Source organism: Protopterus annectens, chromosome 6.part1 (genome assembly GCF_019279795.1).
Source record: "Protopterus annectens isolate FY-2018-M chromosome 6.part1, PAN1.0, whole genome shotgun sequence".
Taxonomy (NCBI): domain Eukaryota; kingdom Metazoa; phylum Chordata; order Ceratodontiformes; family Protopteridae; genus Protopterus; species Protopterus annectens.
The window spans coordinates 138948800-138962794 of record NC_056738.1 but is presented as its reverse complement, the minus strand read 5'-3'; the positions used below and the strand labels follow the sequence as shown (position 1 = coordinate 138962794).

At 36.4% G+C, this 13995-nt stretch overlaps 1 protein-coding gene across 3 annotated transcripts in view; it reads left to right on the top strand.

Moving 5' to 3' along the window:
- Nucleotides 1-7879, top strand: part of ATF2 (activating transcription factor 2) — a 1040579-nt gene extending 1032700 nt beyond the window's left edge. For all 3 annotated transcript variants that reach the window (XM_044075568.1, XM_044075567.1, XM_044075570.1), the window contains one exon: nt 1779-7879. In XM_044075568.1, coding sequence (XP_043931503.1) covers nt 1779-2011 — 233 coding nt within the window. In that variant the 3' untranslated portion in view covers nt 2012-7879. The remainder of the gene's footprint in view (nt 1-1778) is intronic.
- The last annotated feature ends 6116 nt before the right edge of the window (nt 7880-13995 follow it).

Genomic DNA, 13995 nt, shown 5'->3' with positions numbered 1-13995 from the left:
ATGTGGTATTTTGGTGTGTATCAGAAGGAGTACATGCTGCCTTGATCACAGGAGAGAGAGAGACAATAAATGCGCTGAGGCTAGGGTTTCAGGAAGAAGATCCCAGCTGTTGTCTAGTGCAGAGCCAGTTCTCAAAAATCAGCTGATATGATGAGTACTGTAATTCTTATGTAATGCATACCTCTCAGCTTATCAGCACAAGAAATCTGGGCAAAACCTAAAATAATGGGGGGACAAAGGCCCCAAAAATAAGGACAGATTTCAAATATTTCTCTTATAGATTTAGAAAATTGATAGAGTTACAAGACTTATGTTAGCATGCATTTTCTGTAGAATATGAGGTTTGAAACTCAAATGAATGACTTTATTTAGTGACTCCAGTCCTTAGTGATTTACCAGAAAACCACAAATTGTATGAGGAAAAGAACAAAAATTAGAGGCAACAATCTGAACATTTGAGAGGTGCGGATCATATCATAAATTGCTTCCCTTTATCATCCAACAGTATACACTTACTTTACACTGACTATTGGGATTGTTGGAGGAGGAAAGGGACATGGAAGCAGTGAAGTCAAAAATGCAAGAGGATATGGAGGAACAAAAATCTTTAAGCAAGAATGAGATAATCAATCCATAATGGGATAAAAGAGAGCCTTGTAGATGATACGATTGTTGGGTTTTCAGGAGGCTAAAATCCTTGCTTTTGAGGAAATAAAAGCAAGGCTTCTGTTAGAAAAAAATATTTTTGGTATTATGGAGTAGGTGTGCAGATAAAGTTAGAAAGAACAGGAAGAAATAAGAATAATTAGTAGAAGGGAGCCTACAGTGAGGGTGTAACAGAATGGTTAAGAAGAAGTTGAAAGACGGGAACTATATAAATTCATAAGGGAGTAATATCGGAAAAAGTATATGTAAACATTTCAAAAAGCTTGGAGTAAAGAACTCCTTTAGTAGATACTGGAAGATGTAAAGTTAGAAAAGGTCTGAGCAAGATTCAAGAAGTTAAAAGTTTCAGGGAAGATGTGCAGTAGATATATGAAGCTACCGCATAGTTGGTATAAGGATATCGTGGGCCTGGAGAATAAAATAAAGGATACCAAGATAGAAATGGCAGAGTTGTAGAAAGGAAGACAAGTGGTTATTTTATATTCTTTGGGAGCGTGACAAGTTGAAATGTTTGGAGGTAGGTTTGTCACCCAGAAGGGAAGGAGTAGCTAGAGAATCACAGTAGATTTTAGAGTGGTGGGAATGTAGAGAGGAGGAATTGATAGAATGAGTTGAAAAAAAGTTCAGTCATGCATAGGATTAACTGACAGCAGATTAGAGGTTTGCAGTGAGGGACATAAGAGTTTAATTAGGGAGAGAATACAGAGTGATCATTTCGGAAGTACCTGTGTTGTGCTGAAATGATTTCTCCCTAAAAGTCAGTTGTTATTTTATCTGATTTTATTTTTTAGTTAATTTTATGTGACCTTATTTGCTAGATACCTAACTAATAAACCAAGCCCACTTGACAAGAGCGGCTGTTTCAGGGGTAACACAGGAAGTATCTGGTTAAGTGACATGCTCAAAATCACAGTTTACAAATGAAAACTGAGTAAATCAAATGTGTGACTACAGAAGAAAGCTTGTCAGAAGTTCACAGTCTTAACTTTCAGATGAGTATTTTAGACATATGTACTTTCCATGACATTTAGAATGTTTATGATAGAGCTAACTCCTTGTTTAAGTACAATTTTTTAAACTTCTGATATATATCACATTTATCTCTTATTTAGGTATTGAAAAAGATGAAAGCTCAGAAGAGATCTCTGTGCCAAATAGTCCACAAGCTGAGGCCATCCAGCATAGTTCTGTTAGCACTTCTAATGGAGTAAGTTCAACATCTGTAGCAGAAGCAGTGGCCACGTCAGTTCTTGCTCATATGGCAGATCAGAGTTCAGAACCACTTCAGTCACAGATCGTAGTGGTTTCAGTTCCCACTTCGCAGATACAGCCTTCAGTAAGTTGACTGACAGGAACATGTACTGCTACAACTTGTAGATCTCTGCTGACTGTAAAAAGGGAAACCAACACAAACATATCAAGTCTGATGAAAATAATACTGAAGGCCTAATTTATTGCTTTTATCTTTGTTTTTCAACACGCTTATTAGTAAACCTTTACAAAAACAGAGACCTAATAGCACTTTCTAGCTTTCACGTTGGATTTGCATTTACAAACATATTTGAAAATGTTCCCTCAGCTTCTGTAAAAAACTCTGTACTTTACAATGTATAGCTATTTTAAATTGTGATTGGTATTGTTTTATACATGCTGGAGTGAGTTGTTCAAACACATTTCTAGGATTGTGAAAGTATCTTCATTTTGTGACATTTATACCAAAGTTCTGCATAGCCCAATTTAGAAAAATCACAGTGCTATAAGGAAAAATCTTATAGCTAGAGGTTTGTTTTTGTTTTTCTTTATAAATCATTTTGCCTTGATTATTTTTGCACATTCTTGTGAAGTCTGAAATCAAGAGTAAATATATGCTTTATTTCTTGTATAGATTTTAATGTTTTCAGATGCATTGTTGTAAGAATGTTGTTCACTTTTTTGATACATTTACAGAAAATAACCTTTAGGTTACTGACAAAGCAGCACATTACAGATCAGAGCTACTGTAGTTACCAGAATAAAACTAATGTTAGCACTTTTATGCAAACATTGCATGCTGATCTGTCGAATATAAAAGTTAGCTATGTTTCATTTTATCACAATTTTCAGAAACTAGAGCTTATGTTTTATTTATATATTTGTATTAGCTTGTTAACCTTGTACTTGTCCAGACACTGTTATCTTTTAGTCACCAAATTTTGATAATATTTCTTATGAACAGAACTCGGTATCCCTCTTGAAAATTAATGTACTGTTTGTTCTTTGTGAATGTGTATGGATTTAGTAGTATTTTGCCAGCGGTTGTTTCGCTTCATTGCCAGAAGTTGCCTTCACTTGTAATGCTGGCTCAATGGAGATGGATTTTTAAAAATAATGTAATTTACAGTAGTGTACTTTGATAACTTACATTCCATATGTAGTTGGTAACTGATGAGATATTATTGTAAGTATACTTTTCTCATTATCCAGACATCTGTTAGATGTTCAGATATTCATATTTTCTGAATGTGCCATTGATATGTACTTGTGTTCAGATTTACCATTTATATGTACAAATGACTAAAGATTGTGTTGTCAGGTAATTTTTCAGGTATTGAATTTCCATGTGTAGAAAATCTGATACACATTCTAGTCTGCAGTTAAGGTTTGGTAGTTTTGCAAAAGAGTGCAAAGATTTTGTGGCTTTTACTTGCAAATAATTTGGTATATTGATAGTGCCTATCTTTTTTTCCTGTTCTTAAACAAGAACAGACACTGTCTTACAGATGTTAACATTTCTAGCAAGTTTTTAAGACCCAGTCTGCTACTTTAATGTCACTGTTATTTTCCAGTAAATGGACATTGCAGTATTTTAATTTTTTTAACCGACAGGATCACAAACTGAGATCATTTGAAGCTTATTTTGTTTGAAGAATAGATTTTCCCTCAGAATACTGTTTGAAGCAGCAGTGCAATAACTAATCTTGTAGAATAAGCTTAACTTACTAATTACAGTGTTTGGCATACCTTCTATTCATATGGATTATGATGGTTTTACACAGATTTGATTTGATTTTTTGATAACAAAAGGTTATTTAATGTGTGCCAAAAATAAATATTGATGTAACATATGTATTCCTGTTTTTAGAACAACTGACATCTTAGAATACAAATTACTTGTGCTTTTTGCACTGACCTCTGTGGAGGAAACTCACTAATGCCAGATATGAAAAATGTTCCCATTAAAACTGAGACTTGCAGATTCTGTAATCTTGGTTTCAGATGTTTTTAAGCGAGTCTTAATATTTGCATGTATACAAGATATTCTTCTAGAATTCTTGTTTCCCTTAGCTTATGAGACCATACTTCTTTTTTCCTGTGCACAGCATCTGTGTACCACAGATTAAAGAACTTGCACACCCTAGTGGTCCTCAGGTCTTGCCGGCCACTCGTACACTGTGGACCCCCTGTTAGTAGTCATTGTTTAGAAAAGTTTTCATATTTGATTCATAAAAAGTTTAGGCTGTTGAGGCATGATTTGTTCACATTTTAAGAATCATCACAGACAATTTCCATGTTTGCCTGGGTTCTGAGTATGAAAATTGATTTGTACCTTTGCCAATACTTCCACCCCATGACCTGAAAATGTCACTGAAAGAACTTAAGGATTACATCAATATAAAGTGCCTCATGGACAGTGGAGTCACAGTAGAAAGGTTGGGCAGATGGCAGTTTGAAGGTTCCTGGAGAAAAGGTGAGGGACTTGGACACCAGGCATAAGTCATTCAGCCCTGGCTTCACTTCAGAGTTTGATATATCAGATGTGGCCTATTCCGTCTTGCCTTGCTTGCCATTTTCTTGCAAGAGGTGAATTGCAGAGATCTTTATTGTCACATACATGTCAGGTTAAACTGAGAAGTACGATCTCCAGCATCCAATCTTGGAGCAATACTTGGGTGCCAGTTGCCACCTCCTGCTCCTCAGTTGGGGTCTTCCCCATGTGCCATAGGTGATCAAGAATCCACTTTTCAAGTCACCAGTGAGCCCCTCTGCTCTGTGTCTCTCTTTACCTTAACCAGGGAGACCTGATACCTTTGCATCCTTCACATTAGTGATTAGCCATCCAGCATTGAAGGTTGAACCTTTTGCCTTTACAGTTGTTTCACATTAACACCCCCCTTCTGTGCACACCTGCACAGTGGCAGATGGCTGAGTGCAGGAGAACACTATTCAGTTATTTCCTCAGGTTTCCTTACTGCTGATGTTGGACCCAGTACTGGCATTTTTAAGTCGCATTCATTCTTTCTGTTGTGCTTCTGTATTACACAGTGGTCTGGTGTGCCTGCAATTGGCCATTTAAATAGTAGTTGTCCATCCTTTCCTTCTTGAGTACTGTAGGGTCACATAAATGCTCAGAAGGACATGGAAGGAGGTTTTGTAATCTCTTAGAATCTTCTCCCATTGTGCAGTCTATTTTGTTGGAAGCTCATCCTGTCTAAACAAATAGAGACTATAAATCCTGTTCTTACACTACTTCTCCTGTTAAGAATCCATTTTTGAAAATTACTTTCAGTGTAATGATGTCCACCCTAGAGTACTAACAGTTCCTTGTTTTTCTTTTGAAAAAAAGTATCTTTGTGCCTTTTTGTGGCAGGCAGAGTTGGAGATTTGGAAGCATTTCTCATTTAAATACTGTTTTTTTGCAAAGTAAAAGCAACTAGACTCAGGGCGATCAGCGTTAGGAAGGCTAAAAGCTTTTATTGTTATTTGGTTTAACAACCCTTCTCTTATGATAGGAACTTTGTGTAAGATTCTTGTGTAATTTCTTTTGCTTATCATACCTCACAGAAGTGTCATACCTTCTTCATTTGGGTAGGGAGTTGACGACTGTGGAGAGATTTAGTAAGTGGATCTATTCATAGGCAACCTTCAGCTGTAAGTACTTCACATATCTGGCCTATATGTCCCACTTCAGAGCTCTGTCTCAATCTAGAAGACAAGGTATTTCAGAACTTATCTTCCCTTCTTGAGTCTGATTAATGCAAGTGTGTGGAAGAGATCTGAACATGATGTTGTTGGTATTGGTCTTCATATAGCCCACTCAGCTGTGTGTCTAGAACAGACACATCTAGCATCCATCTGTATAGCATTTCCTGCCAAACATTTTCCTTTTTGTATGATATTCTGCATAGTCATTCCTGGGGTGATATCCTGTTTGGGGAATTCCCATATGAAATTACTGATGTTAATGTAGATAAAAGGCAAAACTCTTTACATGAAACATGACACATATGCTTCATTCTTCTTAGAAATGGTATTCCAAATGCTTAGACTACAGTTTTACTTACTAGGCTGTATTTTCCCTTCTCAGGTCTTCTGATCAAATCTCCTGAGAAGTCTTAGGCTTAGCAGGTCCAGTTGCAGTTCTCACTACTCTCGAAAAGCTACTCAAGAAAGAGGTTGGGTCTTTCATGTTTGTCCCAGCTTACATTTATTTTTACATAGGCAGGTAGATTGTGAGAAGCTCCCAACTTGAAGTCTTCTAAATAATCATCTCAGTTCAGATGAGCAGTTGGCAACACAGTTGCAATGTCTTGTGGATTAAAGTTGTGGTAGAATGTGTTCTACACCTGGAACAACGGGGTGTGGGATTTCATTCTTACCTTTACCTCATCCCATATTCTGAACTGTTCTGTCACAGCTAGGTGAAGGTTAGATTGGCAGCATGCAGGCTGTCTGTTTCCTTATGTTGGAAGGTGAGTACAGCTCCTGCTGGCTCTTTATGTGATGTCACATACCAGACTAGTAGGGTACACCCAACCCCTGCACTCACCACTCCTTTTCTGCTACTCCCATAGACTGGTTCTTGATACTAACATACAGTGTTAAAAATTCCTGCAGTTGATGCCGAGAAGCATTCAAAGTGCTCCTGCAGTCACCTAGATCATGAACTAGGACCTGTCATGGCAGTTGCTGTATTTTTTAGTAAAGGTGCTTGATGTGAAAAATTACCATAACTGACGCTCCTTCAACCTTTCCATTTGTAGAAGAAAAAAATGAAAAGCTGGAGGCCTACGTCAGCTCACAGAGGATAACATTCTTGAAGAGTAGTACCCAGAAGAGATGACAGTAGAATCATTTGTGTGATCCCATGCTAAGGTTGGATGGAAGGGAGGAGGAAAAGGAACTGGAGGCTAGGCACCTGCTTAATCATTTTTCTACAGAGTCCATCCCTATGGCCACTTACATCACCTGACATTTTGTTTGCTGTGCCTTAGCTATCGAGGATTGAGGTCATGCTTCTTGACAAAGGGGAACAGGAGAAGTAACCCCTTTCAGCCATCTTTGGGGGGGGGTGAATTCCTGGATCCCTGTACCACCAGTCCCATGTTTGAACATTTGAACACCACTCTGTTCTGCCATCTTTCACAGAGCAAGACACTGAATCCCCCAGTGAAGCTTTATTGATTAAAATAAGATTTTAACTGCTTTCTTCTCTCAGCTTTAATGGGCAAAGGAAAGCTAATGAGATAAGAGATGGGAACAGTCCTACAGTTCCGTCTCCATGAGCTGGGCCCCACTGTTTGACATTGGGCACATATGCTATGTTTAACATATGCATTATATGTGGTGAATGAGACCCACACCCTTTATGCACTGAAGCACCGTCCCTTGTACTCCTGCTGTGATGGTAAAGTAATGTAAAGTTTTCACTTTGTAAAGGCATTCTGCCATTTATGCATACAGATACAGTCCAAAGGCATGAAACAGAATCAGGCTTTACATTTTCATTTGAGCCTTTCTGAACAGATCAGTAGTCCCAAATAATAGTGACTGATGTCCTTTTCCTTTATTGAACAATGTTGTTTTTTAAAATATAATTTTAGTGACAAGTTACATCAGCCACAACGTTTCAGCCTTGACCGATGTGCGTTTCTGTAAGGTGAGTTCATGGGTGATATAGTGATTTCAATCCGGATGTCTTTTCTTTTGTTTAGAATAGTAGTAGATGGAGGGTGTTTTGAGAAATGAACCTGGAAATACAAAAAACTGTTAACAGATTTTTAACAGACATTCAGTAAAAAAAAAAATTTGCAAACATTTCTGTTCATGGGCTAGTTTCGTCTTACACTCTACATTTTTTATATGCATTGCAAAATGTATATTTGTATATTTCCCCATTTTAGTTTAACAACTGATGATCACTGGCAAAAAAATTCATTTAAAAAATTAAACTTTAGAGCAAACAAAACGTAAAATATATATATATATATATATATATATATATATATATATATATATATATAAAATGTTTTACTCCTCGTTACTTAGCGAGATGCTGCCTGGCTTCCTTCTGTCTTCCCTTCCTCCTGCACTTAGATTAACACGATAAAAATGCAAGAAATAATGTTATTGATTTGAGAAACAGTAATCACTGCTTGCATAAAGGAAAGAAAAGTTTAACTTTTTGAAATCTTATCTTTTCTTAAAATTTGACATCACCCTGCAGTGTAATCAGTTGTGTCAGTAAAGTAATTGCCATCAGTCTGATAGAACACAGAGTTGAAGGATAAGGATATGTAAGACCATGGTCTGAGTATGATATTTAGCAGACTTCTAAGATGTAGGTATTGGTTGTATTCCTAATTCAAGAGGCAAGACAACTCCATTGTGGGTTTTCCACTTCTGTGAATTATCTTTTAACCCGATTCTTTAGCTCTTATTATGTGTCTGATAGATTCAGAAAAGCAAAATATTGCCTTTACCCTGGCTGTTAAACTACACAGCAGTTTTATAAATAAGTTTCTTTGGTGCAGAAGGCTGTGGGTTCTGTTCACACACCAGGTAAATCAATCACTGAAACTGCAGTGAAGGATAATGGGGTGCTATACTGAGTGTCATCTTTCAAATTAGACATTAAAACAAGGCCCCATCTGCTTGAATTGGTGGTAGCTCATGTGGATGTAAAACATCCCATGGTGCCTATTGAAAACAGTAGGTGTCCTTTATTTATATGCAAAAAAGAACTCTTATTTTACAACTTTTTTATATATTTACAAATTTACAGATGTATAGACATACAAATATGTATACACATATTCATCATTTTTCTTACACTCATACTTAATTTTCATCCTTGTTAGACCCCTCCAACTCCTTTTTCGATAACCACTGTCTGATTTTTACTTAATATTGTTGCTAAAATCCATTTACCATTAAACATACTTTCATTTATTCTTTCATTGCATATAACCCATATGACATAAAACAACTTTTTATCTATACTTTTAGCATATTCTTTACTTCTGTTCTTATAATACCCTGCTTAATTATATCCATGTTTATATTTTCCCCTTTATATTTCAGAAATACGTGTTCAGTAGTTTCTTCTTCCTGACAATGTAAACATATTCTATCACTTTTTTTTTATATGGCATATTTCCTTTTATGGGTAAATTGTCTATTACTAATCTCCACAAAAAATCTTGACATTCTACTTTCTGATTATACTGCTTGCTTCTTATTTTTATAACTTTATTTTTTTCATCTGTTAGATTTAATCATGGTTTTAAATAGTAAAGTTTTGTTATTATATTCTTATACCATACTTTTCTTTCTTTTCCTATATCATCAGTTTTTATTTTCTACAAAAATATTTATATTTTTGGTAACATTTTATTTCTTCATTTATACACTCTTCTGTTTTACTCTTTATTCAGTTTCACTACTAATCTTTCATCTTTTTTATTTATCCACTTTAACACTTAGTGGTGTATACTGCTTCATTAAATTTATACAGAGTTAATTAACCCTAAACCTCATTCCTCTATTTACATACAAAACTCCTCTTTTTACTGGGTTTAATCTATAACCCCATATAAATAAAAGAAAATTATCAGCAACTGCAATAATTCCTTTTCAAATACTGTTGGCAACATAAATACACTTGCTAAGTATGCTATTTTTCCCATCAGTAGTGAATTTATCATATAAGTCTTTTGCTGAGTAAAAGTAAAGAACAAATTACCAGGAAACCATGATTCCACTACTGGAGTATTTAATAGGTTAAAACAACACAGTCAAGTGTTTTTGTCTTTATGACTTCTTCAGAACTATGCCATACAGGAAAATGAGCCTTTCTTATAGGAAATTACATCATTACACGCCCTCAAATGCAAACACTAAGGAAAAGCTGTAAAAAAGTGTTTAAAAAAGCATTTAAAGATACAGTGCATTCTAAACACAAAAAATAAACTTTACAATTTGGAAGCTCTAGCTTCCATCTATCCTTCTGTTCAAGGCATTTTTAGGCTTGCCAAAAGGGCCATTATATGGAAAAATGTTGGACCTTAAGCCATGAGGTAAATTCAGCTGTCACAATGGGAGGGTGATGTACCTTGCAAAGTGTTGTACGTGTACTGCATTTTATGTTGGCAAGCCTAAAAATGCCTTGAACAGAACGATCTATCAGCATCATTACAGTGTTGTGAAGAATGACAACAACAGTGCTTTGGCAAGACATGCCCCACTTTGTGTGGCCTTTATTACATTCAAATTTCTTGTGTTGGAGCAGATTGTTACAGGTGCCTGTTGTGGTACTGGCAGAATTGCTAACAATTCTCCTGGTCTAAATGAAAGTGTGTATATTGTGAGTGAACTGAAGCTAAGAGCTTCCAAATTGTAAAGTTTTTGTCTATGTATCAATTTTTTTATATACATTTTTTACAGCCTTTCCTTAGTGGTTGCATTTGAGGGTGTTTAATGATGTAATTTCTTATAAGTAGGGTTCCTTTTCCTGTATGGTATAGTTCTGAAAAAGTCATAAAAGCGAAAGTGCTTAACTGTGTTGTTTTAACCTATTAAATACTCAGGTAGTGGAATCATGGCTTCCTGGTAATTTGTTCTTTACTTGGCTTTTTTTACGTATCAGTTTCAGGGTTTTCATGGAATTTTTGGTTTATTTCCTTTTTTCTGAATGATCATTTATATGTTCTCCAGAAAAGACAGTTTTGTTTTGTTTCCTCTATTTTTTCACACTGAATTCTACTTACATCTTTATTCCCAACTTTTATACAAAACACAGAAATCCCATTCACTGTAAAATATATGCCCCCTATCTTTAATACATCACCTAAACGTTTAATGTTCTCTTTATTTCATACCATCCCTATCACCTCTAGACACTCATTTGTGTTATTATAACTTCTTTTATCCAAATTTAGTTGTCTTGCAATTATAGTATCATCTGCATATTTTAACAAAAGTGTGATTCTTAACCCTTCAGGTGTTATATACCCTGCTTCCTTCATCTTGTAATTTATTTCACATATTATCACATTCATGTCTAATGCAAAGCCTGTTCAACTCATTGGGCATCCCTGTCTTACACTGCTCTTCGTATACACCTTTTGGCTTAACCAGCCATTTACAGTTATTTTTAGTCTGTTATTACTGTATGCTGACATACATAATTTCCTGTCTCACTTATATTCTTTCATTATTTCCTATAAGATTTCATGCCCAATTGTATTAAATGCCTTATTAAGGTATCCTGTCATGATTTTGCTTCTTCTTTTCTGTTCATAATATCACCCATAGTTTATCATTAATAATTCTTGACAGCCCTTCCCCTCTCTATTACATTGTACTGTCTTCCATAATGATTTCCATTTTAGTTTCAAATCTTTTTTCTATTATTTTCATAAAGATCTTATAATCATTATTATTCATTACTATCAGTCTCCAGTTTTTTAATTGTCTTCTGTCTTCCTTCCATATGAATTTAAGTATTCCACTACATAATTCTTTATACATAAACCTTCATTTAACCATTCATTCAAAATATTTAAAAATATATATTTTTTGTCAGTCCCTTAAATTTTTACATCTTTCATACCTTGTTAAGTCTGGTCCTACAGCCGAGTCTATATTTATTTGTCCTAATACCTTATCTACCTCATGTAAACATATCTCCCTTTCCAACTCCTTATTCTCTTTTTCTGTTAACATTTTTACTTTCCATGATTTTTTCACTACCTTCTTTTTTTTTTAAATATTTCTTGTTCATATTGTAGTACACTATTCATAATCTTTTCCAAGTTCTTTCTATTTCTTCTTTATATTTTTTTATTTCTCTCTTTGCACTACTATTTTCTTTACTAATCTGTTTAAGTAACTTAATACTTCTTCTCTTTTTCCTTTTAAAAATATCTTTGCTTATATAACAATTCTTGTACGTTTTCTTAATTTCTTTCATATAATTCTTTTTATTTGTCAAAGTACTTTCTATCATTATGTTCTAAATCTTCCAATGCATCATTATATGTTCTTTTATAGGTTCATAGGGGATTACTAAGCTTCTTCTTTTTATTTTGGCTGTTCCCGTTAGGGGTCACCACAGCGGATCATCTGTTTCCATTTCTTCCTGTCCTCTGCATCTTGCTGTGTCACGCCAACCACCTGCATGTCCTCTCTCACCACATCCATAAACCTTATCTTAGGCCTTCCTTAGCATCCTTTTCCTAATATACCCAGCATCCCTCCTCAGCACATGTCCAAACCAACGCAATCTTGCCTCTCTGGCTTTGTCTCTAAACCATCCAACCTGGGCTGACCCTCTAATATACTTATTCCTAATCCTGTCCACCCTCATCACACCCAGTGCAACTCTTAACATCTTTAACTCTGCCATGTCCAGCTGTAACTCCTGCCTTTTTGGAAATGCCACTGTCTCCAACACATATAACATAGCTGGTCTCACTACCCTCTTGTAGACATTCCCTTTCACTCTTACTGGTACTCATCTGTCACAAATCACTCCTGACACTCTTTTCCACCCACTCCACCCTGCCTGTACTCTCTTCTTCATCTCTTCCATACTCATCATTACTCTGAACTGTTGATCTCAAGTATTTAAACTCATCCACCTTCACCAACTCTACTCCCTGCATCCTCACCATTCCTCTATCCTCCCTCTCATTCACATGCATATATTCTGTCTTAGTCCTGCTGACCTTCATTCCTCCTCTCACCTCTCCAGGGTCTCCTCAACCTGTTCCCTACTCTAATTACAGATCACAATGTCATCTGCAAACATCATAGTCCACGGGGACTCCTGTCTGATCTTGTCTGTCAAGCTGTCCATCACCATTGCAAATAAGAAAGGGCTCAGAGATAATCCTTGATGTAATCCCAACACGACCGTAAAGCATCCGTCACTCCCACTGCAGACCTCACCGTTGTCACACTACCCTTGTACATATCCTGTACCACTCTTACATACTTCTCTGTCACTCCCGACTTCCTCATACAATACTACATCTCCTCTCTAGGCACCCTGTCATATGCTTTCTCTAAGTCCACAAAGATACAATTCAGCTCCTTCTGACCTTCTCTGTACTTCTCCATCAACACTGTCAGAGCAAACATTGCATCTGTAGTGCTCTTTCCTGGCATGAAATCATACTGCTGATCACTAATCATCATTTCCCTTCTTAACCTAGCTTCCACTACTACTTCATGCTGTGACTGATTAGTTTTATCCCTCTGTAGTTACTATAGCTCTGTGCATCACCCTTATTCTTAAAAATTGGTACCAAAACACTTTTTCTCCACTCCTCAGGCATCCTCTCACTTTCCAAAATTTCATTAAACAATCTGGTTAAAAACTCCACTGCCATTTTGCTTAAACATCTCCATGCATCCACACGTATGTCATCTGGACCAACAGCCTTTCCATTCTTCATCCTCTTCATAGCTGTCCTTACTTCCTCCATGCTAATCTGTTGCACTTCCTGATTCACTATCCCCACATCATCCAACCTTCTCTCTCTCTCATTCTCTTCATTCATCAGCCCCTCAAAGTACTCTTTCCATCTGCTCAACACACTCTCATCGCTTGTGAGTACGTTTCCCTCATTATCCTTTATCACCCTTACCTGCTGCACATCTTTCCTAGCTCGGCCTCACTATTTAGCCAATCAGTTCAGGTCCTTTTCTCCCTCCTTAGTGTCCAACCTTTCATACAACTCTCCATACACCTTATCCTTAGCCTTTGCCACCTCTCTCTTTGCCATGCACCTCATCTTCTTATACTCCTGTCTGCTTTCTTCATCTCTCTGACATTCCCACTTCTTCTTTGCCAACCTCTTTCTCTGTATACTCTCCTGTACTTCCTCATTCCACCAGTAGATCTCCTTGTCCTCCTTCCTCTGTCCAGATGTCACACCAAGCACCTTTCTAGCCATCTTCCGTACTAGCTCTGCTGTAGTTACCCAGCTATTTGGTAACTCTTCACTGCCACCCAGTGCCTGTCTTAGCTCTTCCATGAACTCCACCTCACAATCACCTTTTTTT